This window comes from Megascapheus bottae, chromosome 7 (assembly GCF_031878675.1).
Source record: "Megascapheus bottae isolate mThoBot1 chromosome 7, mThoBot2.hap1, whole genome shotgun sequence".
In the NCBI taxonomy this organism is placed as follows: Eukaryota; Metazoa; Chordata; class Mammalia; order Rodentia; family Geomyidae; genus Megascapheus; species Megascapheus bottae.
This window is the reverse complement of record NC_143515.1, coordinates 66,985,450-67,012,461: the sequence shown is the minus strand read 5'-3', so window position 1 is coordinate 67,012,461 and position 27,012 is coordinate 66,985,450. Positions and strand designations below refer to the sequence as shown.

The window sequence follows — 27,012 nt, the reverse complement described above, 5'->3', positions numbered from 1 at the left end:
TGCGGACCCCACTGGGCTTTCCATTCTCCTCCGCTTCACCTCAGGTTTCCCTACAGCAGGTCATGCTCCAGCGGCATGCACCCCAGGACTAAGGCACCCCAATACCTCCGCCCACACTCAGATGCCGGGAAACACGCATCCTCCAGGAGAACAGAAGTAAGGCCTGCCGGGAAGTTGACCTTTCCCCTCCTTTCTCGCCTTACCTCAGCTCACCAATTTTGACGCCAGCAAATAAAACCACGAGGAGCGCTGGAAGGCGGGAGTTAGCGTCGCCCGCTGCGCACCAATTGGGTTAAGAAAGCACCAGGGGGCGGGCCGTGCGGATGATCGCGCCCCTCCCCTCGGTGGGCGGGGCGAAGAGGCTGGCGTACGCATGCGCGCTGAGGCGGCGGAAGTGGTCGGGACCGCTACGCGTGCGCGGTGGGCGGAGCGCGGCTCCTCCACCTTCTTGCCCAGCGCTGTCTTTTTCCCAGCCTGGCCCATCCCGTGTGTGGTGCTCGTGTTTCCCCGCCTGGTCGCGGAGAGTCGCTGCGGCTGTCTCCCGAGGGAGCGCTCGGTGTCCAGGTCGTCATGGCTGGTTACGAATACGTGAGCCCAGAGCAGCTGGCCGGCTTTGATAAGTACAAGGTAGTGCGGGCGGGCGGGAGGGCGGGCGCCCCTCTCCCTCCTCGTCCTGGCCGCGCCCAGGTGGCCGAGGGGCCGGCGCGGTCCGTGTCACCTTGTGCCTGCCGCGTGGCGCCGGGCTTGCTGGCGGGAGCTGCTGCGGGGTCCTGTGGGTCCGGGGAGGCTTGGCGTCGGAGGGGGCGTGGGGGCATCCCTAGGCCCGCCGGCCCGAGCCCACCGCGCTCCCGCAGGGACATCAACGATCTCCCGGGGAAGCCCCCTCTGCGTCGGCGATCATCCCGTGGAGATGGACTTCACCGCGGCGGGCCCGTGGTGTTTCCTCCTCTTTAGCTCTTTGCTACTGTTTTCTTCCTAGCCCTCCTGAAAGGAGGCGGTTGCTTTCGGGGTTGTTTCAGTGGTCTCCGTCTGCGGGAACTTTCTTTCCACCTGTCTTCCTTGCATACAACTTCAGAGATGCAGATGATCAAGTCTGCCAGATGAGGCCCCAGGCAGGGGGACTGACTTACCGAGGCCTTGCTGCTAATGGCTGCACCCCATTTCTGCTTCCAGCCAAGAAGCTTCCCCTGCCGGAGTCCGTGGCACCGGGACTGACAGAGAAATATATGCGCCCTGGAAGGAACTGTTTAGTGCAAACTGCCCGTGCTTTCCAGTACATTGTGAACCTGATGCCCCTGTCAGGTTTAACTGGCCCCGGGCTAGCCATTTAATCCCGACTTGGCCTCTTATCTTTTTGTACCCATAACCTGGGAATATGAGTTTCTACCATGCGAAGTGATTTTTAAGCATTAGAGAAGCGCTTGCTACATAAGGAGCCCCCAGTACAAACCGGTGGTTAACTTCCAGTTTAGCTCTTCTGCATTGTCCTCTTAACCAGTGACTGGCTCAACTAACCATCCAGTTTTTCCAGGCCTGAAATTGTGGGTGTTAATCTCTCACTTCATAACTCGAATGTCATTTAACCAGACAAGCCCTTCCTAAGTACCCCTTTCTCTCTGCAATGCTCAGCCCATACGTGAAATTCTTTAGTGTGTCCCTTATGTAGAATGTAATGTCCAAATGATGAGACTTGCTTTACAAACTATCATATTCTGAGCACTTTGTGCTACTTTGTGTACTAGATCTGAACGCAGTAAACATTTGTGGAATGAATAGCTGGAAAAATCATAATAGGTTTTTGTTTTTTTTTAACTGGCATGGAAAAACTGGCCTTAGAAGTCCATATAAATATGTTTCTCTGCTTCCAAGCAATGTTGTGCTATATCATTCTGAACAGAGTTCATGACTTGTCTTAAACCTAAGTGGAGAATTGGAAATGTGGTTTAGTGGTAGAGTGCTTGCCCTGCATGCTTGAAGCCCTGAGTTCTATTCCTCAGTACCACATAAACAGAAAAAAAGCCAGAAGTGGCACTGTGGGTCAAGTGGTAGAGTGGTAGCAAAAAGAAGCTCAGGGACAAAGCCCTGAGTTTGAGCCCTAGGACTGGGGGGGTAGGGTTGAGGGGAGCCTCAGTGGAAAGAAGATCAGGAGCATTAATAACTCTGGCTAGGGTTCTATAACTTTCATTTTGTAAGGCTATTAACCCAGATAGCTCCTGTTTTGCTCTACCAACTTTGTGCCTTCTGTTCTGCACTGTAAATATTGACATGTAAAATATTTTTTTCCCTAGTGAGGGAGCTACTGTCCAAATAAGTACTGATAAGACAGTTTTTATTTGTAGCCATGTCTAATTGTGAATCTTTTTATTTATTTATTTATTTATTGATAGTTTGGTATCTTTTTTAAGGTGTGTGTGTGTGTGTGTGTGTGTGTGTGTGTGTGTGTGTGTTTTGCCAGTCCTGGACTTGGGCTCAGGGCCTGAGCACTGTCCCTGGATTTTCTCAAGGCTAGGGCTCTACCACTTGAGCCACAGCACCACTTCTGGCTTTTTGCTATGTATGTGGTACCGAGGATTCGAACCCAGGTCTTCGTGCATGCTAGGCAAGCACTCTACCACTGGGCCAAACTCCCGGCTCCTGAATCTTTTTCTTATAAGCAATCTTTTTAGATTTGTATTTTCAGCTACACAAAGTGTCCTACTTTACCAGAAATTTCAGTGTAATTTTTTTCTGTCCCTTTCTCTCTTCCCTTATCTGACTCAGTTCCTATGTCTGACAACAGATTTTCTTATCATCCTGGAAAACAAAGGTCAATTTAGCAAATGTCCAGTGTTCACTAAAATAGTTCGTTGGTTTTACTTTAGGCTTACTTGAAGCTTATTTTGAGGCTTCTTTGGGGAAAAAAAGGAGCACAAGCTTTTAATTGAAACATTTTAATAGTAGAGGATTCTGACTACTGTGTTCATGTTAAAATATGAATTTAGAGGCGTCTAAAAGAAGAATTTGTGTGGTCAGTTCTGTTGAAATGTGAATGGTATACAGATCTTTTTTGCTGTTACTGCATTCCCGTTTTGAGGTCTTGGGCTAATAAGTGCTTTATAAGCTTATTGAACTAGATAGAGCTGTTCTCCTCATCCCTATAGTGTATAGAGTCAAAACATTCAAAAGAGATTTTTATTTCCTGGTGTGACCCTTTTTATTAGAGCAAAGAGATGTAGAGAAAAATTGATTCTGTCAGAACAGCTGGTGGAAAAATTGCTCTTGAACCACTTTAATTTCTTTATCTTCCCTCGTGGTACATCTGAGAGCTACAGTTGGAAAGCTGGCACTCACACAGAATGGTGCCGAATGGGGTGCTCACACACAGAGGTAGTTAAGTTTCTGTAGTAAGAAACTGCAAGATGATTGGTATTTAGTTTAGAAGAAAGCCTGATATGGACTCTGTTAGATACTTTTTTTTTTTGTAGTTTATGCACTTTCTTAATACTTTTATTTCCTATAATGATATTTAGTGTATTCCTGTTAAACAGTTGAATAATTAATTGAATGGACATGAGCTCTAGGAAAATAGGGCCAATAGCTGTCTTGTTGAACGTAAGTTTATCTAGTATGAACGGAAGAGATTGTCAATCAGTATTGAAGGATGGAAATGGAAAAGAATATAAGCCATTTTGGAAGTGGGGCAAAAGAAGGTGTTTCTGTGAATATGGAAAGGATAGTTCGGCATTTTGAAGGCAGAGATGTCAACTACAACTACCATTGTTCTCCCTTGCTTCTTTACTCAAGTAGTTGTGTTGAGGAATTTCACCCCTTGAAGCCTTTCATCTCTCTGGAACCATTTAGATACAGGTCTTTGTGGTTGCTTGATTATCCTCTTTCTTTAAAGGTGAAACTGCTATCCTGTTTGCAAAACCCAGGGAAGGCATAGTTCTAATGTACAATGTAGCTGCTACTGTTAAATTGTTTCATTTTGTTTCAAAAAGTAAGTCTACTGGATATGCCTTGTTTGGTTTCAAGAATATAATTTCATTGTGAGTTGGAGTTGGTTTTTGCTGTTTTGGGTAGTTAATGAACTTAGCTATTAACAATAATTAAGTCTATAGGAATGGTGATACTTTTATATGTATTAGTATTACAATTAAGAGGTTGAAAAGAGAGACTGTTTGCATGTTGATGATAATGCTGAAGTACCAGAATTCGGTCTGGCCTTTTAACCTTCCTGGTTTGTCATTTGATTTTGTTTATTCTGTAAGCATTTATGGAGGAAACATTGGTTAGGCACAGAATTAGAGCTGCAAAATGAAGCTAAGCTGAAATTCCAGGTTTTAGAGAACCCAGTTGTTGGCATACAGGCATGTAAATAAACGGTTATAAATAGTAAGTGAAGTTAGTAGGTACTGAGTGCTGGGGGGACAAGGGTGGCAGCTTTCAGTGAGTGGAGGTTAGAGGGGGATTAGAATGGAGAAAGGCTTTAGATAGTATGGAGATGAAGAAAGTGGTCAGTCTAGAAAGATGAAGGCTGAATTTTACCTCCTAGGTGAAGAGAGAGAAGCAGCATCACCGGAGAGAGTAATAGAATGCAATTAGAGAGAAGTCTTGAGTGTTTTATGGGAACCACAAAAATTTGGGTAAGGTGTTTAAGCATAATGATGGAGTAGAAGGAGAGGAGTCTGAAGAGGTGTTGTCTTGGGAGAAAGGGACAGTTTAGTTGTGGATTCCGCCCCCCCCCCCCCAATCCTGGGGCTTGAAATCTGGGCTTGGGCGCTATCCCTCAGCTCTTTAGCTCAAGGCTACTGCCCTACTGCTGGGCCTGGACATTGTCCCTGAGCTCTTCAGCTCAAGGCTACCACCCTACCTCTTGAGCCAAGAGCCACTTCTGGTTTTCTAGTGGTTAATTGGAGGTAAGAATCTCACAGTCTTTAGTGTCTGGGCTGGCTTTGAACTGCAATCCTCAGATCTCAGCCTACTGTGTAGCTAGGATTACAGGTGTGAGCCACCAAGCCCGGCAATAGTTGTGGATTTTTTTTTTTTGGCTAGTTGTGGGGCTTGAACTCAGGTCTGAGCACTGTCCATGGGCTTTTCTCAAGGCTAGAACTCTACCACTTGAGCCACACCACCACTTCTAGCTTTTTCTATGTATGTGGTACTGAGGAATCAAACCTGGGTCTTCATGCTAAGCAAGCACTCTACCACTAGGCCAAACTCCCAGCCCAATAGTTGTGGATTTTTTCAAAAATCCAGTTTCTGTGGTCTAGAATTACTGGCATCAGAATCACTTGGAGGAAGTGTTTAGCAAATTCTATGTCCTCTGTGGGAGATTCACATTGGATAGATTGCATGTTAAATATCTCAGGTGTTTCTTAGGCAGGTGCCTAAGTTGTATGGTAGTATGGTTTTGTTGTTTTAATGATAGCAAACTTTTACATGCAATGTACTGTATTCCAGGCATGCTTGAAAGTGTCTCACATATTATCTTGCTGTGAGATGGAGGCACTATTTACCAGTTTAAGGAGTTGGCTCAAGGGTAATATGACGTTGACCCCAGGCAGTCTGAATATGATTCCATGTTCTTTAAGTTGTTCTGCCTCTTACAACTAAAAATGAAATAGAAACTGCCTGTAAGGCAGAGGCCTCAGAACAAAGACCTTCAGTTGCATGCATCAGTGGCATGTGTCTAATATTTGCAGGCAGGGAAGATGTTCAGTGGAGGAAAAAAACAGATTATTTTACCTTTCCCCCAGTTTTTAAGTTATTAGAAGAGATAGATGGGCTTGCATTTACTAGTTATACGTTTAGTGAAAGCTCCACACCCTCAGTGGATATCTTTAGCCTCAGATAGCAATGAACCTTATCTATCATTTGTTACTTTCTTTTTTTCTGAAACGTGGACTTGAACCCAATATGTCACACTTTCATTCACTGGCCACACCTCCAACCCCAACTTTCTTATACATAAGTACAATACATAACTTACAATGAAGTTTAACTTACAATTTAGGTACAGCAAGAGATTAACAATAATATAATTGGTCAACTATAATAGCATACTGTAATAAGTTATGCAATTATGGTCTTTCCAGATATTTTGTTTTAGATCCTCCATGGGGACAGAAGGGGAGGAAGAGGAGGAGGAGGAGGACATGTGTCTAGTGATGTTGTGTTAGAGCGCTGTGGACTAGTGAGTGAACACAAGCAATGTGATGCTAGTGTAGTGATAGGAAACTAACCCCATTACAGAGCAACTGCTGGGTGGATAATATATACGTGGTGGGTGTGCTGGATGAAAGGATGGTAGTTCACATTCTGTCTGAGATGGGTCAGGATTCCATTAAGTCAATGTTTAGTCCTCTGTTCAATACTTAGGAATTGTTTATTTCTAGAATCTTTCCATTTAATCCTTACTGACCATGGCTGACTAAAACCATAAAAAGTGAAAAATCACTGGAGCAGAGCTACTGTAACAGATAATTTCATTTGCTATTAGCTGTAATTGAGAGCTAGAGACTTTTGATTAAATGGTTTAGGGGTTAATATTTAATGGAAGAATTCATACATAAATTGATTTCTAGCAGGTACCTAATCTCTTTATCCAGCTTTCCCCATCTGTGAAATACATGGTACCTACTTCATAGGAACATTATTATTATTATCATAATCATCATTATTATTATTTATTCTTTTTTGTTGTTGTTGGTCATGGAGCTTGGACTCTGGGCCTGGGTGCTATCACTGAGCTCTTCAGTTCAAGGCTACCACCCTACTCCTTGAGCCACAGCGCCACTTCCAGTTTTTTAGTGGCTAATTGGAGATAAGAGTCTCATGGTCTTTAGTGCCTGGGCTGACTTTGAACTGAGATCCTCAGATCTCAGTCTATTGAGTAGCTAGGATTGCAGATGTGAGCCACAGTGCTTGACTATTTTTAAAGAATGAATTAGAGGGCCTAGAATGTGATGGCCTAGTTGTAGAGTGCTTGCCTAACATGCATAAAGTCCTGGTTTTGATTCCTTGGTACCACACACACAGAAAAAGCTGAAAGTGGTGCTGTGGCTCAAGTGGTAGAGCATTAAACAAAAAGAAAAAGAAGTAACTTTCTCCAAAGTCATTCTTTCTTTTTAAGAATTTTCAGTGGGTGTCATATGTTTATCAAATATTTGGTATTCAAGTTCTCAATAAACACTTTAGGTTTCTTTTCTAAGTTAATTTTCCTTTTTTTCATCTTTTTGTCTCTTGTTATAGCTTAATTACTAAATGAAACAGTTGGTTATAATGACTTAAGTTTGTCTCCTGGCTCTAACTTCTCCAATTGTCTTTCACCATCCTCTCTGTCTTGTTAGCAGATATAAATGGCAGTATTCACTGAAATGACATCTCTTTGCTCAGTGACAGTGAGTCATGTTCTCTGTGGGTGTAGTTGCATTGATGAAATATTCTGTGAGAAACTTAATTTGTGTTCTGGGGTTAATCTAACTTTTTATGTGTGTGTGCATTTTGAGTTTAGAGTTGGTGTTTTCATCTCTTAGCAGATCACAGTACATTGTTCTGTTGCAGAGTAGGTATGTAATGGATACTTACTGAATGTGATTATATTTCACTTCTTGGTTATAGTGTGGCATTTGAGACCACCATATAATATAGATATTGAACACTGAACTTGCTAGTGGCTCACAGTTCAACTCAGCAGCTATGGAGATTTGATTTATATTTAATCTGGAAAGAGCAGTATTCTGACATCAGAGCATCTGGAGCATCTGCTCAGAGTTCCAACAGGCAACAATTATAGGAGTCATCAGACTGTGTTCCCATCTAGACCTTGGGGTCTTAGTGCTATAGGAGCTTATTCAATGTCAACAAAACTTTTTTTTTTTTTTTCCAGTCCTGGGGCTTGATCTCGGGGCCTGGGCCCTGTCCTTGGGCTTTCTCGAGATTTTCATTCTAGCATTGAGCCACAGTACCACTTTCAGCTTTTTCTGTGTGTGGTACCAAGGAATCGAACCCAGACTTCATGCATGCTAGGCAAGCACTCTACCAGTGGGCCACACTCTTGGCCAAGAAACCTTTCTTGATTGCTAAAGTGATGCTTTATGTAATGATACAGAACTATGGAAATGACTTCTTGCCACCTTTACCATATAATGCATCATAGAAAAAGTAGCAACATCCTTTGCGTTTTCTATATTCTGGTTCTTACAAGCAAGTGAAGGTTCCTTCCTGGAGGTAGAATGAACCGTTGAGGGGATTGGTTATATAAGGGTATGAGTCATCGGGTTGTAGCTACCATAAGTTGGAAGAAAGAAAAATGAGTGTTGGAAGAACATGTGGGAATACTAATTTCAGTATGTTGACTCTGGGCAGTTGAATAATATGTACTAAGCCTGGGTAAGGTAGTCTGGTTCAAAGAAAGTGGTCAGTTTCATGGACGTGTTCTCAGACTACTCTATCCTTATTGGAATCTGAAAGCTTAGACCTTACTGTATTTGTGACAGTTGCTGAAGTTTATAACCTCTATTTTTAGAATGTAAACAGGAATAATTTGCCTTACCTGTTTTATAATCCTAACTGAGGCAATACAGTTTGTCCTTTGGAAACTATGAAGCATTATGCAAATGTAACACAGAATTCTTAATAGGGAACTAATAAGGGCAGCATGCCAGTGTGAAGTTAAAAGCTGAAGAAGAGCAGGCGCCAGTTGCTCACTTCTTAGCTGCTCAGGAGGTTGAGCTCTGAGAATCATAATTGGATTGGCCAAACAAATCTACAGACCTCTTATCTAATTAATCAGAAAAAAGCTGAGTGAGAGACTCAGACACATAAAAAGTTGAGTTCAAGCCAGAGAAGGGGCTAATACTGCCTCTGCTCATACCTGTGGCAGGGAACATGTGCAAAGCAGTCATTAGGTACAGGCTTTCCTAAACATTTGTTGAGCTCCTACTTTATGTCAGAGAGGAAAGAAAGTTGGGACACTCTTCATATTGCATTTTTCTTAATATTTCAGAGCTCTGTGAAATACAGTTGAATGTGGCTGTGTATTAAAGCAATATCTTTTGCCTATTTATTTATTTATTTTGAAAGAAGAGGGGGATCAGTCCTGGGGCTTAACTCAGGGCCTGGACATTTCAGCTCAAGGCTAGTGCTCTACCACTTGAGCCACAGTGCCATTTCTGGTTTTCTGGCAGCTTAATTGGAGATGAGTCTCATGAACTTTCATACCCTTTTTCACTAAGCTGTGGTTACATTGGCCTTCCTTTTGCAGTTCTGATATTTTTAGCTTTATGGTCTTTGTACTTTTTGCACATCTCTGCATGGAAGAAATAATCTTGGCACGTACCTTTCTTCCTCAGTGTGTGTGAAGTCATACATTTTTTCTTTTTTCTTCTCTCTTTCTTTCTTTCTTTCTTTCTTTCTTTCTTTCTTTCTTTCTTTCTCTTTTTTTGAGACAGGACTTAGTATGTTATTCAGGCTGAGCCCTTCTACCTCAGTCTTCCAGGCAGCTAGGACTATAGACATGAACTACCATAGCTGCTTGGTTTTTTTTTATTGTAATTAATAGAAGGGTTACATGATATTTGCCAGATAGAAGGTGCATTGATTCACATACATTGATACCCTTTCACATGTCTTGGTACCCATTACCCTCCCCCCCACCCCCCCACTTTGTTTTCCCCTCTTCCCTATAAAATTTCAAATAACCAAATACAAATAAATTCAATATATCAGATAACAAAGTGAGATACTATAACAATATGAGATACCCAAGGGACAGCAAAGGAGATGAGAGATAACCTGGTACATTAAGGACAACAATCATTCGTTATATGGCTTTTGTTTCAATATCCTGGAGGTCCTTTCAATTAGCTTCATACTATATGGCCTTATGTATCAAGGTTTTGCTCTATTACAGATCTCTGCTAGTAGAGCCCAAGGTTTCTACTGATTATGATAAATGAGGGAAACCATTGAGCCTAAGTTTCTTTGAGTCTGGCTTACTTCACTTAATATGATTTTTTCTAAGTCTTTCCATTTCCTAACAAATGGGTCGATGTTGTTTTTTTCTGACAGCAGCATAGAATTCCATTGTGTACAAATACCACAACTTGTTGATCCACTCATCAACTGAGGGACATCTAGGTTGGTTCCATATCTTTGCTATGGTGAATAATGCTGCAATGAACATTGTTGTGCCAGTGGATTTAGTATGCCCTAGATTCTGGATGGTTGGGTAAATGCCAAGTAGTGGAATTGCTGGGTCATAGGGGAGCTCTATGTTTAGTCTTTTGAGGAACTGCCATACTGCTTTCCATAGTGGTTGAACGAGTTTGCACTCCCACCAACAGTGTAGTAGTGATCCCTCCTGGCCACATCCCCTCCAGCATCTGTTATTATTCGTTTTCCTGATCCTGGCCATTCTAACTGGAGTGAGGTGGAATCTTAGAGTTGTTTTGATTTGCATTTCTTTTATGACCAGAGATGTTGAGCATTTCTTCATGTGTCTATAGGCCATTTTTGTTTCTTCTTCAGAGAAGACTCTCTTTAAGTCTTTGGCCCATTTTTTAATGGGATGGTTGTTACTTTGGAGATTAGTTTTGGAGTGATTCAATTTTTTGAGTTGTTGATATATTTTAGATATGAGGCCTTTGTCCGTTGTTTGGTTGGTGAAGATCTTCTCCCACTCTGTAGGCTTCCTAATTAATTTACTAGCTATGTCCTTTGCCATACAAAAGCTCCGCATTTTAATGCAGTCCCACTTATCCAGCCTTTCTCTGATTTGTTGTGATTCTTGGTCCTTATTAAGAAAGTTTCGACCTGTGCCAAGGAGGTCTAGTGTATCTCCTATTCCTTCTTGTAAAGTTTTCAGTGTGTCAGCTTTTACCTCCAGGTCTTTGATCCATTTGGAGTTAATTCTAGTGCAGGGTGACAAAGAAGGATCCAACTTTAGTTTTCTGCAGGTGCTTAACCAGTTCTGCCAGCACAACTTGTTGAAGAGGCTGTCTTTCTTCCATTCTATTTTTTTGGCTCCCTTGTCAAAGATTAGGTGGCCATAGGTCTGTGGTTTAATATCTGGGTCCTCAGTTCTATTCCATTGTTCTTCAGGCCTGTTCTTGTGCCAGTACCAAGCTGTTTTGATAATTATAGCCCTGTAGTAGAGTCTAAAGTTTGGTATTGAAATTCCTCCTGCGCTGTTCTTTCTGCTAAGAAGTGTTTTTGCTATACGGGATCTTTTATTATTCCATATGAAATTTTGGATTGCCTCTTCTATTTCTTTAAAGAATGCCATTGGGATATTGATGGGTATTGCGTTGAATTTGCAGATAGCCCTTGGCAAGATTGTCATTTTCACAATGTTGATTCTTCCAATCCAGGAGCATGGGAGGTTTTTCCATTTCCTCAGTTCTGCTTTAGCTTCCTTTTTTAGGGTTTTAAAGTTTTCATCAAAAAGGTCCTTTACATTCTTAGTTAAGCTAATTCCTAGGTACTTTATTTTCTTTGAGGCTATTGTGAAAGGAGTTGCTTTCCTGATTGTTGCCTCATTCCTCTCACTGTTGGTGTAGAGGAAGGCAGTTGATTTTTGAGGGTTAATTTTTTACCCTGCTACCCTTCCAAAGTTTTGAATCAGCTCAAGGAGCTTGGGAGTAGAGTCTATAGGATTCTTTAAATACAGAATCATGTCATCTGCAAAGAGGGATAGTTTTACTTCCTCTTTCCCTACTTGGATTCCCTTTATGCTTGCTTCTTGCCTTATTGCACTGGCTAGGAATTCTAATACTATGTTAAAGAGGAGTGGAGAGAGTGGGCATCCTTGTCTCGTTCCTGATTTTACAGGGAATGGCTGTAGCTTTTCGCCATTAAGTATAACACTAGCTGTGGGTTTGTCATACACAGCCTTTATTATATTGAGGAATGTTCCATGGATTCCTAGTTTCTCCAGAGCTTTTAACATTAAGGGGGTTGGATCTTGTCAAATGCCTTTTCTGCATCTATTGAGACAATCATGTGATTTTTGTCCTTGCTCCTGTTGATGTGTTGAATTATATTAATTGATTTGCGTATGTTGAACCAGCTTTGCCTCCCTGTGATGAATCCAGTTTGATCATAGTGTATAATTTTTTTGATGAGTTGTTGTAGACGGTTGGCCAGTATTTTGTTGAGAAGTTTTGCATCGATGTTCATCAAAGAAATAGGTCTACAGTTCTCTTTCTTTGATGAATCTCTGTCTGGTTTGGGGATGAGGGTTATACTGGCTTCATAGAATGAGTTTGGTAAGGAACCTTCATTTTCAATTTTGTTGAAGAGCTTGAGGAGTATTGGTGTGAGCTCTGCTTTGAAGACCTTATATAATTCAGCCTTGAATCCATCTGGCCCTGGGCTTTTCTTAGGTAGAAATTCTCTAATTGCCATTTCTATTTCAGAGCTTGAAATAGGCCTGTTGAGTTGGGTTAGTTCTTCTTGGTTCAGTGTGGGTATGTTAATATTGGCTAGAAATTCATCCATTTCTTCTAGATTCTCAAATTTGTTGGCGTAAAGGTTTGAGAAGTATTCCCTCATGATATTCTGGATCTTGGTAATTTCTGTCATGATATTATCATTTTCCTCTGCGATTTTGTTTATTTCGATATGCTCTCTTCTTTTTTTGGTAAGATTTGCTAAGGGTTTGTCAATTTTGTTAATTCTTTCAAAGAACCAACTCCTTGTTTTGTTGATTCTTTCTATAGTTTTTTTGGATTCCAAATCATTTAATTCTGCTTTGATTTTAATGATTTGCTTTCTTCTACTGGGATTAGGGTTGGTTTGTTGCTCTTTTTCCAGGAGCTTAAGGTGAGACATTAACTTGTTGGTTTGCAATTTTTCCAACTTGTTGTTGTAGGCACTGAGCGCATAGCTGCTTGTTTTTATTTTTATTTATTTTTTGTCAGTCTTAGGGATTGAACTCTGGGCCTGGACGCTATCCCTGAGCGCTTCAGCTCAAAGCTGGTGCTCTACCACTTGATCACAGTGTCATTCTGGTTTTCTAATAGTTAATTGGAGATGAGAGTCTCATGGACTTCAGTGCCTGGGCTGACTTTGAACTGCAGACCTCACTCAGATCTCAGCTTCCTGAGTAGCCAGGATCACAGGTGTCAGCCACTGATGTTTATTTTTATTTTTTGAGGTGCTAGGGATGGAACACAGGGACTTGCATAAGATAGTCAAGTACTCTACCACTGGCCTATACAAGCCTGTTCTTCTCCCCTTCCCACCCCCAACGCAATCCTGAGGGCCTGAGTTCTGTCTCTGAGCCTCTCTGTGCTCAAGGCTAGTGTTCTACCATAGCACTACTTCCAGCTTTTTTGAATAGTTTATTAGAGATAAGAGTCTCAAGGAGTTTTCTGCCTGGGCTGACTTTGAACCATAATCCTCAGATTTAGCTTCCTGAGTAACTAGGATTACAGGTGTGAGCCACTGGTACTCAGATCGTTGTTTTTCTTTAAAGCCACAAATTATATATAAACACAGATCTTACATGTTCTAAGTTAATGACTGTTTCTTCACATATATTCACTTATTTTTGTCCAAGTGATCCAAGTCCCACTTCTCTTCTCTCTTTCTCTCTCTCTCTCTTTTTTTTCCAGAGGGTAATTGGAGATAAGAGTCTCAGGTCCTTTTGTGCCTGAGCCAATTTTTTAAATTTAATTTTTGCTCAAGGCTAGCAAGCACTCTACCATTTGAGCTAAGGCTCCACTCCTGTTTTTTTGGTGATTAATTATAGATAGATAAGAACCACATGGACTTTTTTGCCTGGGTTGGCGTTGAAATGTGATCCTTGGATCTCAGCCTCCTGAGTAACTAGGATTACAGGCCTAAGCCACTGGCATCCAGTCTCCAGGTTATCTTTATACTGTTGTTTTCATTTGAGAAATTATATTTGCTAATATATACACATTAACTCAGAATATTTTGTTTTCTTAACAGTACAGTGCTGTGGATACCAACCCACTCTCTCTGTATGTCATGCATCCATTTTGGAATACTATTGTAAAGGTAAGATAAGTAATGGAAATGCTTTTTTTTTTTTTTTGCCAGTCCTGGGCTTGAGCTCAGGGCCTGAGCACTGTCCTTGGACTTTCTCAAGGCTAGAGCTCTACCACTTGAGCCTCAGCACCACTTCCAGCTTTTTTGTATGTATGTGGTACCAAGGAATCGAACCTGGGTCTTTGTGCATGCTAGGCAAGCACTTTAACCACTAGGCCAAACTCCCAGCCCTGGAAATGCTTTTTAAAAAAAAATTCTTTTTTCTCCTTAAATCGTGGATCTGGGGTTTGGGCTCAGGGTGTCATGCTTCCTAGACTAATGGTCTCTACCCCTTCCACAGCCTCAGTCTAAGCACAAATGTTTTGTTTTGGTAAGTTTTGAAGTACTTTTAATGTTTTTCAACTCAGCTTCAACTCTTAGCTTAACAAGATATCCAGAGATACTTCCCTTTTCTCCCATTAGTCACTACATTTATTTATTTATTTATTTATTTATTTATTTATTTATTCATTCATTCATTCAGTTGTGGGGCTTGAACTTGGGGCCTGGGTGCTGTCTTTGAGCTTTTTTTGGTCAAGGTTACTAGTACTCTACCACTTTGTACCACAGTGCCATTTCTGGTTTTTTGGTGGTTAATTAGAGATAAGAGTTTTCCTGTCTTTCTTGCCTAGGCTTTGAACCACGATCTTCAGATCTCAGCCTCCAGAGTAACTAGGATTACAGATGTGAGCTTGGCTACCTTTTTGGTTTATCTTGTTGCAATCTATAAATTCACACACTTCAATTTATCATTTTTAAGATTTTTTTTTTTTTTTTTTTTTTTTTGCCAGTCCTGGCCTTGGGCTCAGGGCCTGGGCACTGTCCTTGGGTTTTCTCAAGGCTAGAGCTCTAACTTGAGCCATAGCACCACTTCTGGTTGTTTTCTATGTATGTGGCACTGAGGAATCGAACCTGGGTCTTCATGCATGCTAGGCAAGCTCTATATATGTTCTTGTTAAGACTATAAAATTCTGTAGATTATACAATTATTAAAAATATAGGAGGTAGAAAGAGGAAAGATTCTAATTTACCTTTAATACATGAAATCATTGCATATAGTCTTCCAAAGTGATAGTTTTTGTTTTTTTTTAACTCAGATTTGTAAATTTGTCATGTTGTTTATTGTCCAGGTATTCCCTACTTGGCTGGCTCCGAATCTGATAACATTTTCTGGCTTTCTTCTGGTTGTATTCAATTTTCTATTTATGGCATACTTTGATCCTGACTTTTATGCTTCAGGTAAGAATTACTTTAATATAAAGTTTTTAAATGTCTTGGTAGAGATAAATGCGATGTCATTAGTTATTTTGTGTTTTATTGGGATGCTTATATTTTCTGAAAAATTAAGTTGTGTTTTTTACATTCTTACATATGTTTTATTAAGTTCTAGAAACATAGTACTATGTGCCTATTGATTTACATTTACTGCCTATCAGTAATGAAGAATAATTAAGCCGGATGTGGCAGCACACACAGGCAGGTTCTAGAGTTTCAAAGCCAGGCAGTGCTACATAGGAAGACATTAGTCTCAAAAACCAAAAACAAGCCAGGTGCTGGTAGTTCACAACTGTAATCCTAGCTACGCAGGAAGCTGGGATCTAATTAACCAAAATAAAAAAAAGGAAAATCCGGAAGTAGAACTGTGGCTCAAGTGATAGAACAGACTTCAGCTAAGGGACAGGGCCCTGGCCCCGAGTTCAAACCCCACTACCAGCACAAAATAAACCCAAAATAAAAATCAGAAGCAAACAATAATGGGGAAAATAATTAGATTAAAAGAATAGATTGTTATGAATTGAGGAACTACCTGAAAATGCTTATAAGCAAGGCCCATCATACCTATCAGTTCCAACCTATTAGTTTCCAGTCATGGAAAAAAAAAATCCCCCCCCCCACTTTGTTAGACCATCTACACATTTTTTTTTACTATATCTATTTTTTGTATGTGTGTGTCTGTGGTAGTGGGATTGTGTGGTAGGCCAGTGCTCTCTCAGAGAATTCCAACCCTTTTTTAAAATTTAGTTTTGAAGTCGGGTGTGATGGCTCATGCCTATAATCCTAGCTACTCAGGAGGCTGAGATCTGAGGATCTAGGTTCTAAACTAGCCCAGCATGTCACAAAAGGGCCTGAGACTCTTATCTCCAACTAACCTCTAGAAAATGGGAAATGGGGCTTGGCTCAAGGGTAAGAAGGTAGCCTTGAGCGGAATAGCTGAGGGACAGTGCCAGGCTGAGTTCAAACCCCAAGACACACACACACACAATTAGTTTCGCCTTTCTTTTTTTGTTGGTTGTGGAGCTGGAACTCCGAGCCTAGGAATGGTCCCTGAGCTCTTCAGCTCAAAGCTACCACCCTAACCCACAGCACCACTTCCTGTTTTCTGGTGTTTAGCTGGAGATAAAAGTCTCATGGACTTTAGTGCCCAGGCTGGCTTTAAACTTTGATCCTCAGATCTCAGGCATGAGCCACCACCCCCCCACTGCATTTCTTTTTTCTTTGCCAGTCCTGGGCTTGAGCTCGGGGTCTGAGCACTATTCTTTGGTTTTCTCAAGGCTAAAACCCTACCACTTGAGCCACAGCAACCTGGGTCTTCGTGCATGCTAGGCAAGCAGTCTATCACTATCAAACTCCTGGCCCTGCATTTCATTTTTAATCCTCTCTCCTGCCCCCAAATATGTTATTGCTTATTCAGGGCTCATAAGTAATTTTCAAGGCCAGATGAATACTCAGTTTAGAGTTATATCAAAAGCTAAGTGTAGATAGATACTTATTGTTAATGAGAGATGAGGTACCTGCATTATTTTTGGCAAAATTTTCTGGTAGGCTGGGCTTCATGGCTCACACTTATAATTCTAGCTACTCAGGAGGCTGAGATCTGACGATCGAGGTTCAAAGCCAGCCCGGGCACTAAAACTAAAGTGTCTGTGAGATTCTTATCTCCAGTTAATCACGAGAAAGCAGGGAGTGGTGCTGTGGTTGAAGGAGTAGGGCTGTAGCCTTGAGAGCTGAAGTGCTCAGGGACATTGCCAGGCCCATAGTTCAAGTCCCGCGACTGACCCCCCCAAAAAAAATTCCTGGTAAACTTTCCAATATGTTCAGCTGTCTTCAGCATACGCTGTGAAGTACCTGAATCTCTAATTAACAAATACTAGCATTTCTCATCAGCAGTAAATGTTATGATAAGAATGACTGAGATTAGACTGTATTAAAATTGTCCTTGCTTTCTTTTTGCAGCACCAGGTCACAAGCATGTACCTGACTGGGTTTGGGTAGTTGTTGGCATCCTCAACTTTGTAGCTTACACTCTAGGTAAGCAATTAATTGTAAATACTCATTTTAATCAGTGGTTGGTGAATTAGCAGTGAGAGCCACCTACCAAATTAACACTTTCTCCTCTATTTAATTTATTTTAACTAGCGTGTATTGGTGTTCTGTTCAACTTATAAGTATTATTTGGGATCTGTATGAAAAATACTGTCAGTCTGTGACTCAGGAGGTAGAGTGTCAGCCAGTGAATGAAACATAGGTACTAGCTTTGAGTCCTGCTCTTGGACAAAAAAAATAGAAAAACAAAAGAAAGCACTGCCTTCCCTGGTAGGAATTCACAGAATGAGAGGAGATGGGAAATTACTTGTTGCGGGGCAAATCTGGCCCACTGTGTTCCTAAGTAAAATTTTTACTGGAGCACAGCTGTGTACCTTCTTTTACAAATTGTTTATGTATGCTTTTCTGCAAAAAAGGCTTGAAAGAGACCAATAAAACCTAAAATATGCATTAGCTGGCCCTTAACACAAAGGATTTGACATTATTTTTGCTTTAGAGTTAAGTAAGACTGACATAAGAAAGAATAGCACATTGGTAAGAGATGTTACAATTAAGAATCATGAGAGAATAAATAAGCATGTTTGCTTCTTCCTCATAACAGGAGCAGTTAGGGAAGTCTACTGTGCTGGGCACATCCATACTGTGTTCTGCTAGAGAATTCTGGAACATTCCTCAGTTTCTGTATCCTCCTTCCCTGCTTTGTGTTTCTCCAGAGCATCTCAGCTGCCCCTTTGCCTACTTATTTGTTGTTCTTGTGTTCTAATTAAAATGTTAACTTCCTTAAGGGTATTCACTGCTGTACCCCCATGACCTAGTCAGTGCCTGACACATAGTAGGTGCTTGGAATGTAGTTTAGAATGTGCATCAGATAGCAGGTCCTGATTTCTAGTCTCTTAGATTTTCCAAAGGGAAATGACTTTTTTTTTTAACATTGTCATATTAAACATATTATTTGTTCATTAAAAAGCAGAAATAGTATACAAACAACAACAAAAAATTCTGTTTCCTGTTTTGTCAGTCCTGGAGTTTGAATTCAGTCTTTGCATTTGCTAGGCTTGAGTCATGTCTCTAGTCCTTTTGGCTCTGGTTATTTTTTTAAATTTTTATTTTTTAGTATTTTTTTAAAGGATTTATTAATGTTGATTTTTTACATCATATTTTAAATGACAAGTTTAACAAACAAGTGTTCAAGGAGGGAATCTCTATTTACAATCACTGGGACTTAGCATTTAGAACTTAAATCAAAATTAGGCTAAGGTTTTGTATGTCATAGAAACATATTAATTTAAGAAATAAAACATTATGTCTATAGAGTCATAGGTTTTTATGTCTATATAGTTAAGTTTATATTTCCATTACCATGTCCATAGCTTTGGGTATGCAGTTAAAAAAATCTAGTACGACCTGCCAGGTATATTAAATGCTGACATGGTGAATGGCCAGATTTTGAAGAAGAAAGAGATGAGTGAAGTCTAGAGGAATTATGAGAAATCTTACACGTCTCATATTTAGGGATTGTAGCCATGGCTCAAGTGGTGAGGCCCTGAGTTTGAATCCTAGTACTGCAAAAAAAAAAAAAAAAAAAAAAAGATATACTGAGTTGGAGGTTCTAACCTTCTGTTAGGAAGAATGAACAAGCTTTTAGATGTTGCTGATGGATTTGCAGTGGAGGACTGCTGTAAGGAGTCTGGAAAGATGGATAGCTTGTGGGCTCTCATTTGTAATAGCATTTCATAAGAGCCTTTTAATATGTGGAACCACTTACCTATTGTTTTAGGTCCATAGTTTTTTTTTTTCCTGCCCAAAATTCTGACCCGACTTGATCTGTTTGTTGCAAAACCTGTCTTAAACTAACATCAAGCAACTTAGAGTTGATGTCTTCGATTGCCTTTCTTTTACTTTTTTTTTTTTTAAAGACATAGTCTTACTGTGTATCACAAGCTGGCCTCAAACAACTTCTCCTGCTCTAGCCTCAAGAACTGGTATTACAGGTATATGCCACTATACCCACTTTTCATTGCTTTCACTCATTTTTTTCTTACTCAGACTTTTTAGTATTCTAAATTCCAAAACTTTTTAAATTAAATTAAATTTAATTTTTTGCCAGGCCTGGGGCTTGAACTCAGGACTGGAACACTGTCCTTGGGCTTTCTTAAGCATAGTGCTCTACCACTAGAGCCACAGCACCACTTCCATCTTTTTTTTTTTTTTTCCTATGTATGTGGTGCCGAGGAATCAAACCTGGGTCTTCGTGCATGCTAGCAAGCACTCTACCACTAAGCTAAACTCCCAGGTACAAATCCCAAAACGTTTTATTTTTTTAATTAAAGAATTTAGTAACATTGATTTTTACATCATATTTCAAATGACGTGTTTAACAAACAAGTATTCAAGAAGGGAATCTCTATATACAATCACTGGCACTTAGATTTTGGAACATAATTAAAATTAGGCTGAGGGTTTGTATGTCATAGATACATATTAATCTATGTAATAAAACATTATGTCTATAGAGCCATAAATTTTTAGGTTATGTAGTTGTGTTTATATTTCCAGTGCCATGTCCATAGCATTGGGTATGCAGATATTGAGACCTCGCTCTTGTACTGTTTGGATCTAATACCCACATATTAAGGATACCATGTGCCTTTTGTTTCTTTGGTCTTGACTTGTCTCACTCAACATGATTAGCTCTAGATTCATTCACTTCCCTGCAAATGCCATTATTTTATCTTGTCTGTTGGCTATGTAGAATTCCATTGTGTATATATATATAATATATATATATATATATCACATTTTTTGTATCCATTCATCTGTAGTAGGGCATCTTGGTTGTTTCCATTGCTTGGCTATTGTGAATAGTGCAGCGATGAACATGGCTGAGCAGGTGTTCTTATCATATCCTGGGTTATGATGTTCAGGATAGATGCCCAGGAGTGGTATGGCGGGATTGTAGGGAAGGTCTATTTTCAGTTCTTTAGGAAACCTCCAAACTGCTTTCCAGAGTGGCTGAACTTGTTTACATTCTCACCAGCAGTGCAGTAGGGTTCCTTTTTCTCCACAACCCCGCCAGCATCTGTCACTAAATCCCCAAACCTTTAAACTACCTTAACATTCCTTCTTTTTCTCTCTCTTTTAAAAATGTATTTATTTATTTATTTTATTTATGTGGTACCGAGGAATCAAACTCAGGGCTTCATGCACACTAGGCAGGCTCTCTTACTAAGCCATATTTCTAGTCTCAACGCTCCTTTTTTCATTTTTTTGTCAGTTGTCTAGCTTGAACTCAAGGTCTAGGTGCTGTCTCTGAGCTTTCTTGCTCAAGGCTAGCACTCTGCCACTTTGAACCACAGCATCACTGCTGTTTTTCTGCTGGTTAATTGGAGATAAAAGTCTCTTGGACTTTCCTGCCCACGTTGGCTTGGAACCGCAGTCCTTAGGTCTCAACCTCCTGAGTAGCTCGGATTGCAGGCATGAGCCTGGCAACCTTCCTTTTCTTTTCTGTTCTTTTCTTTCTTTCCTTTCCTTTTCCTTCCTTCCTTCCTTCCTTCCTTCCTTCCTTCCTTCCTTCCTTCCTTCCTTCCTTCCTTCCCTCCCTTCCCTCCCTCCCTCCCTCCCTCCCTCCCTCCCTCCCTCCTTCCTTCCTTCCTTCCTTCCTTCCTTCCTTCCTTTCTTTCTTTCTTGTTGGTTGTGGGGCTTGAACTCTGGGCTTGGGTGCTGTTCCTGAGCTCTTCAGTTCAAGGTACTGTCCTACTCTCGAGCCACAGCCCCACTTCCATTTTTCTAGTAGTTAATTGGAGATAAGAATCTCACAGACTTTAGTGCTGGGCTGGTTTGAACCTCAATCCTCAGGTGTTAGCTTCCTGAGTAACTAGGATTACAGGTGTGAGCCACTGCACCTGGCAGCCCTACTTTTCTTTAAGCATTGTTTTCTTCACATACTAACATCTAGTCAAAGTAAACTGGTTACATTTTCTGAATGTGCCCTGTGTTTTTTCATCTCAGTATTTCTGAGCGTGCATGCTGGCTTTCTTTTCTATCACCATCAGCAGCAGCAGCAGCAGCAGCAGCAGCAGCCCCATTATGTCAGTCCTGGGCCTTGAAGTCCTTGGGCTTTCCTCCATGCTAGAACCCTACCACTTGAGCCATAGCACCACTTCTGGCTTTTTCTGGGTATGTGGTACTGAGGAATTGAAACCAAGTCTTCGTACATGCTAGGCAAGCACTCTACCTCTAGGCCAAATTCCTGCCCTCTTTTCTATTACTGATGTTAGGACATTCTTTTGTCTCCTATCTGCTGAAATCCAACTTGTTCTTTATATCTCCACTCTTTTTTTTCTCTTCTAAAGCCATTCTAGATTACTGTAGACTGAAAGAGACCCTTCTCTTTCATAATCAGGTTTTATCCTTTTTCCAAATTTAAACATTCAAAGGGACAAGTTTAGTTCTTTTCCTTCTCATTTTTTTTCCCTATTTCCCTCCCCTTACCTCCTCCCCTTTCTTTTTTTTTTTTTTGTCATTGTGGGGCTTGAATTCAGGGCCTGGGCATTGTCCTTGGGCTTTCTCAAGGCTAAAGCTCTACCACTTGAGCCACAGTACCACTTCCAGCTTTTTTTCCATGTATATGGTACGGAGGAATCGAACCTAGGTCTTTGTGTATGCTAGGCAAGTACTCTACCACTAGGCCAAACTCCCTGCTCAAGTTTAGTTCTTTCTAAAATTCTGTTTATTTTTTGTTTTGTTTTTCAGTGTTGGGATTTACACTCGGGGCCTTGCACTGGCTAGGCAGCCAGGCTCCCATCCCCTTTTGCTTTTGGTATTTTTCAGGCCTCATATTTTTGCCTGGGCTTTGCTAAATGACACTCCTCCTATTTAAGTTTCTCTAGTGGCTGAGATCAGAGGCCTGGGCTGGTCTCAAGCTACGTCTCAGTAGCTGGGATTTCATATATACACTAGCATGTTCAATGCAGATTCTTGTTTTTTTTAACAGCATAGTAGTGTGCTGTGTAGGTTCAACAAATACGTTCTTATACTTGCTGAGCAACTACCGTGTGCATGCTTGAAAGCCCCTAAAATGGTGGGGAGTAGATCTACCAAGAATGATTCTCATTTCATAGGATGAAGTAAGTGTTAAGACTGAAATGCTTTTGGATCCTGGAACAAGCTGTGCATACATGAATTACAACGAAGAGCTGTTGAATGTTCTGTGGGAGGTTGAGAATTTGTGGCCAGTAGAACAAACTAGTTAGTAGGCAGATTTGGAACAACTCAGAGTCCAGTAGAATACATCTTTCTTTGATCTGAAAGGATACCATTTAATGTGATATAATATAGTTTCACTTTTCATGGAACTTTGGGAAATTACATATTTCTGAAATATTTAATTGTAAGAAAGAACTGAAGATTCATTTTTATGAAACTGACTTGGATCTACACTTAACATTCCTGTGATGCACTGATGTTTTTGTTTTTCCTATCCGTTCATTAAAGCTGACTTTCTCCATATTGGTGTATGTGTTGACTTTTTCCTGTGGTATGTTTTGTTGCAGATGGTGTGGATGGAAAGCAAGCCCGTAGAACCAATTCCAGCACCCCCTTAGGGGAGCTTTTTGACCATGGCCTGGATAGTTGGTCATGCGTCTATTTTGTTGTAACTGTGTATTCCATTTTTGGACGAGGAACCACTGGTGTCAGTGTTTTTGTTCTTTATATCCTGCTATGGGTAGTCTTGTTTTCTTTCATCCTGTCCCACTGGGAAAAGTATAACACAGGGATTCTTTTCCTGCCATGGGGATATGACATTAGTCAGGTGGTAAGTATGCATTCTGCCTTCACTTTTCAACATTGCTATGATAGTTTTAGAAAATTAATTGTCATTTCTTCTTTATTACTCGGGCATTTTTTTGGATAGAAATTGTACTTTTGAAAATTGAGGTGGATGCCAGTTCCAGTGGCTCGTACCTGTAATCCTAACTACTCAGGAAGCTGAGATCTGAGGATCACAGTGTGAAGCCAATCTGGGCAGAAAAGCCCATGAGACTCTTATCTCTAACCAACAGAAAGCCAAGCGTGGAGCATGGCTCAGCTGGTAGAGCTCTAGTCTTGAGTAAAAAAGCTCAGTGACGGCACGTAGGCCCTGAGTTCAAGCCCCCAGAATAGGCACACACAAAAAAATAAATAAAAAGTGGGAGTTGGGAGAATGGCTAGCAGTCCCAGCACCAAAAAAGAAAACCTTTTAATTAAAAAAAAAATTTTAGCTGGGCACAGTGGCTCATACCTGCAATCCTACCAACTCAGGAGACTGAGATCTGAGGATCGTGGTTCAAAGCCAGCCCGGGCACTCCAGAAAACCAGAAGTGGCCCTGTGGCTCAAGGGATAGGGTGGTAGCCTTGAGCTGAAGAGCTGAGGGACAATGCCCAGTCCCACGACCTACCAAAAAAATAAATAAATTTTCTTATTTAAGATCTCAAACGTATACAGAAACAGAGGCTCTCATAATGAATTTGTATGTATCCATTACTTAGCTTCAGCAGTTAGCAGTATTCATAACTAACTCTATTAGTCATTTCCCAGTGTTTTCAAGGAAATGTGATCAGTATTTTATTAAGTATCTCTAACTGATAACTGCTCCTTCTAAAATGAACATAGTGGCACTGTGGGGAAAGGAAGGAAGACCTGCCTCGTGCTGAATTTAAGCATACTTCCTGCTTCTGCTAAAACTGTTTGACTAGACTTAATGCTGCGCAAAGCACTGTTGGCTCCCTGTTTTTTTTCACCTGCTAATGCCTCGGTGTGTTTTGTCTGTATTTTCCTTCCAGACTATTTCTTTTGTCTACATAGTGACTGCAGTTGTGGGAGTTGAGGCCTGGTATGAACCTTTCCTGTTTAATTTCTTATATAGAGACCTATTCACTACAATGATTATTGGTAAGAAGCTCTGTGTGGAAGTGTATTTCACCATCTCTTTGTTTCCAAAAGCTAGTGTTTGACTGTCATAGCTCCTGCCCTACAGCAAGCAGATCTGAGTGCTACCTGTTTTCAGAAGAAATGTTTCTGTTGCCCTTTGAGGTAGCAAAAGGGATGTCTGGGGGTAACAGTTTTAGAGCACTTTTTAGTGATAGGGAGAGAGGAAAAGTTGGGCCCAGGAGTGATAGGGACTTGTGTAGAAATAAAAAGCTTATGTGTTTGCTACTGCTTGGTCCCTTCAACTAAGACAGTTCTGTCTCTTTCTATTTATAAGCCCTGATAATAGAATAGGAATATGGTAAGGATTAGATACTGTTAAAACGGTCTATATTCACTGCTTTTAGGAAGGGAGTGGTTTGGATCTTTTCCTGCAACTCTGGACAGCAAAAGATTTAAAAACTACCATGCAGTCTACTGATAGTCACTTTTTTGTATTTATATATAGACAGTTACTTCTTATTTTGAAAAGTTTTCATTTTATCTCTTTTTTTCTTTCTTCCTTTGAACTCAGCCTGGGCACTGTCCCTGAGCTCTTCAGCTCGGGGTTACCCCCTACCTTGAGCCAAGCCCCACTTCCTGTTTTCTAGAGGTTAGTTGGAGCTAAGTCTCAGGTCCTGGGCTGACTTTGAGACCTTGATCCTCAGATCTCAACCTCCTAAGTACCAGGACTACAGGTGTGAGCCACAGCATCCGGCCCGGTTTTTCTTTTTTTTAAAATAAGCAGCCTGCCCTATGGTGGCTCCTGCAGTGTACATTTATTTATTTATGTTTAGTTTTGATTATCTTAAGGTAGTTGTACAAAGGAGTTGTCATTGTGAATACAATGAACATCATTCTCCCTACCACTCTCAATTTCACCCCTTTCCTTAATCATCATTGAATTGTCTGACTGCATTCTTTCTTCTTTTCATTTGTCTAGTAGACCCCCTCCACATGCGTGTGTGTGCATGTGTGTGTGTGTGTGTGTGTGTGTGTTGACAGTGGTGTTTGAACTCAGGGCTTGGAACTCATGCAACTTTTTTACTCGGGCTTGTGCTCTACCATTTGAGCCATGCTCCTAAGTCTGGCTTTTTGCTGATTAATTGGAGATGAGAATCTCTCCAGTTTGTCTGCCTAGGCTGGCTTCTCACCAGGATCTTCAGAGCTCAACTTCCTCAGTAAATAGGGCTACTAGCTGCAAATTAATATTTTTAATAGAATGTGGGAAATTTTTGTTCCATTTCTTCAGTTCCCCCTCCTCCTTTCTTATTTTTCTATAGATTTGCCTGATATTGTTCTATAGGTGATTTTCTGAGAGTATGTTGTTTCCTTTAGTCTCTTCTGTATTTGTAGGGGATGGGTACTGGTCATTTGTCTTTAAGTTCATTTTTTTTTCTCATATTATCTCCAGTCTGCTGTTAAGCTCATTTAATGAATCTTTCAATTAAGTTATTGTGCCGTGGCTCATGCCTGTAATTTCAGGAAATAAGAAAAAATGATGTTCAAGGGCAAAACGTTAGTGACATCCCTCCCTCCCCCAACTTGATCACTAAGCTGGATGTGGTAGCATGTGACTGAGTCTCACCTTTGCAGACAGATGTAGATATAGAAGGATCATGGTCTAAGGCTGGCCCTGGGCAAAATATGAGAAACTACCTGAAAAATAATTAAAGTAAAAAAGGACTGGAAACATGACCCAGGTGGTAGGGTATCTGCTTAGCAAGTAAGAGGTTCAAAGCCTAGTTCTATCAGAAAAAAGTAAAAAGTATCTGCCACTTAGGAGGATCTAGTTCAGTGGTAGAGTGCTTGCCTGCGTGCATGAGACCCTGAGGCAAATTCCCAGCATCACACAAGGCAAAATGGGGCTATAGGTCTGGCTCAGGTGAAGTGCCTGCCTAGTATGAGGCCCTGAGTTAAATCCTCAGTCTCACAAAGCAAAACTAAGCAGTCAAATAAACCTTCAAAACAACAAAAAAAGAATTGTTGACCATTTCCTTTATTTTTAGAAGTTCATTATCTTGTCATAATCCTTTGTTTTGATATAAATGATAACTTCTTGTTACCATTTTTACTTGGTATATGTGTATCTGTGTGGGGTTTGGTCACGCCAGGGTGTTAACTCAGGGCCTCTTGTTCTTGCTTGGGTTTTTCCCTCATGGATGGGATTTTACCACTTGAGCCAGGCATCCAGTCTGCCTTTTTTACTGGTTAATGAAAGATGGATTTTTTTTTCCAACTTTCTGCTTGGGCTGGCTTTGGACTTCAGTCCTCAGATCTCAGTCTCAGATCTTCCTGTCTAGGTTACACGTGTGAACCACCAGCACCTGGCTACTTTTCTGACTGATTTATTGATCGATTCTGATTTTGAAATAGTGCTGAAGTTTGAACCTGGGTTTGAACTCAAGGGCGTTGAACTCAAGGTTGTGCTCTACTGCTTGTGCCATACCTCCAACCCCATCTCTCGTTCCCCTTGGTTATTTTCAGGGGTCTTGAGAACTTTGCTTGTCTTATCTGGCCTTGAACTATGAACCCTTCTGCTCTTAGGTTTGTGAGTAGCTAGGGTTACAAGTGTGAGCCACCAGCACCTAGCTTATAACCACATAATCTTTAGTATTACATTTCATTCCATTCCGTCTTTTCTTTTTTGTCTTTTTTTTTTTTTTTTTTTTTTTTTTTTGCCAGTCCTGGGCTTGAGCTCA

The 27,012-nt window shown here is 40.8% G+C and overlaps 1 protein-coding gene across 1 annotated transcript in view; it reads left to right on the top strand.

Annotated features, from left to right (window-relative positions):
- The first annotated feature begins 478 nt into the window (after positions 1-478).
- Selenoi (selenoprotein I) overlaps positions 479-27,012 on the top strand; it is a 40,719-nt gene continuing 14,185 nt past the window's right edge. The window contains exons 1-6 of the mRNA XM_090337336.1: positions 479-627; positions 13,942-14,010; positions 15,171-15,279; positions 17,275-17,349; positions 22,917-23,179; positions 24,187-24,295. Coding sequence (XP_090193462.1) covers positions 571-627; positions 13,942-14,010; positions 15,171-15,279; positions 17,275-17,349; positions 22,917-23,179; positions 24,187-24,295 — 682 coding nt within the window. The 5' untranslated portion in view covers positions 479-570. The remainder of the gene's footprint in view (positions 628-13,941; positions 14,011-15,170; positions 15,280-17,274; positions 17,350-22,916; positions 23,180-24,186; positions 24,296-27,012) is intronic.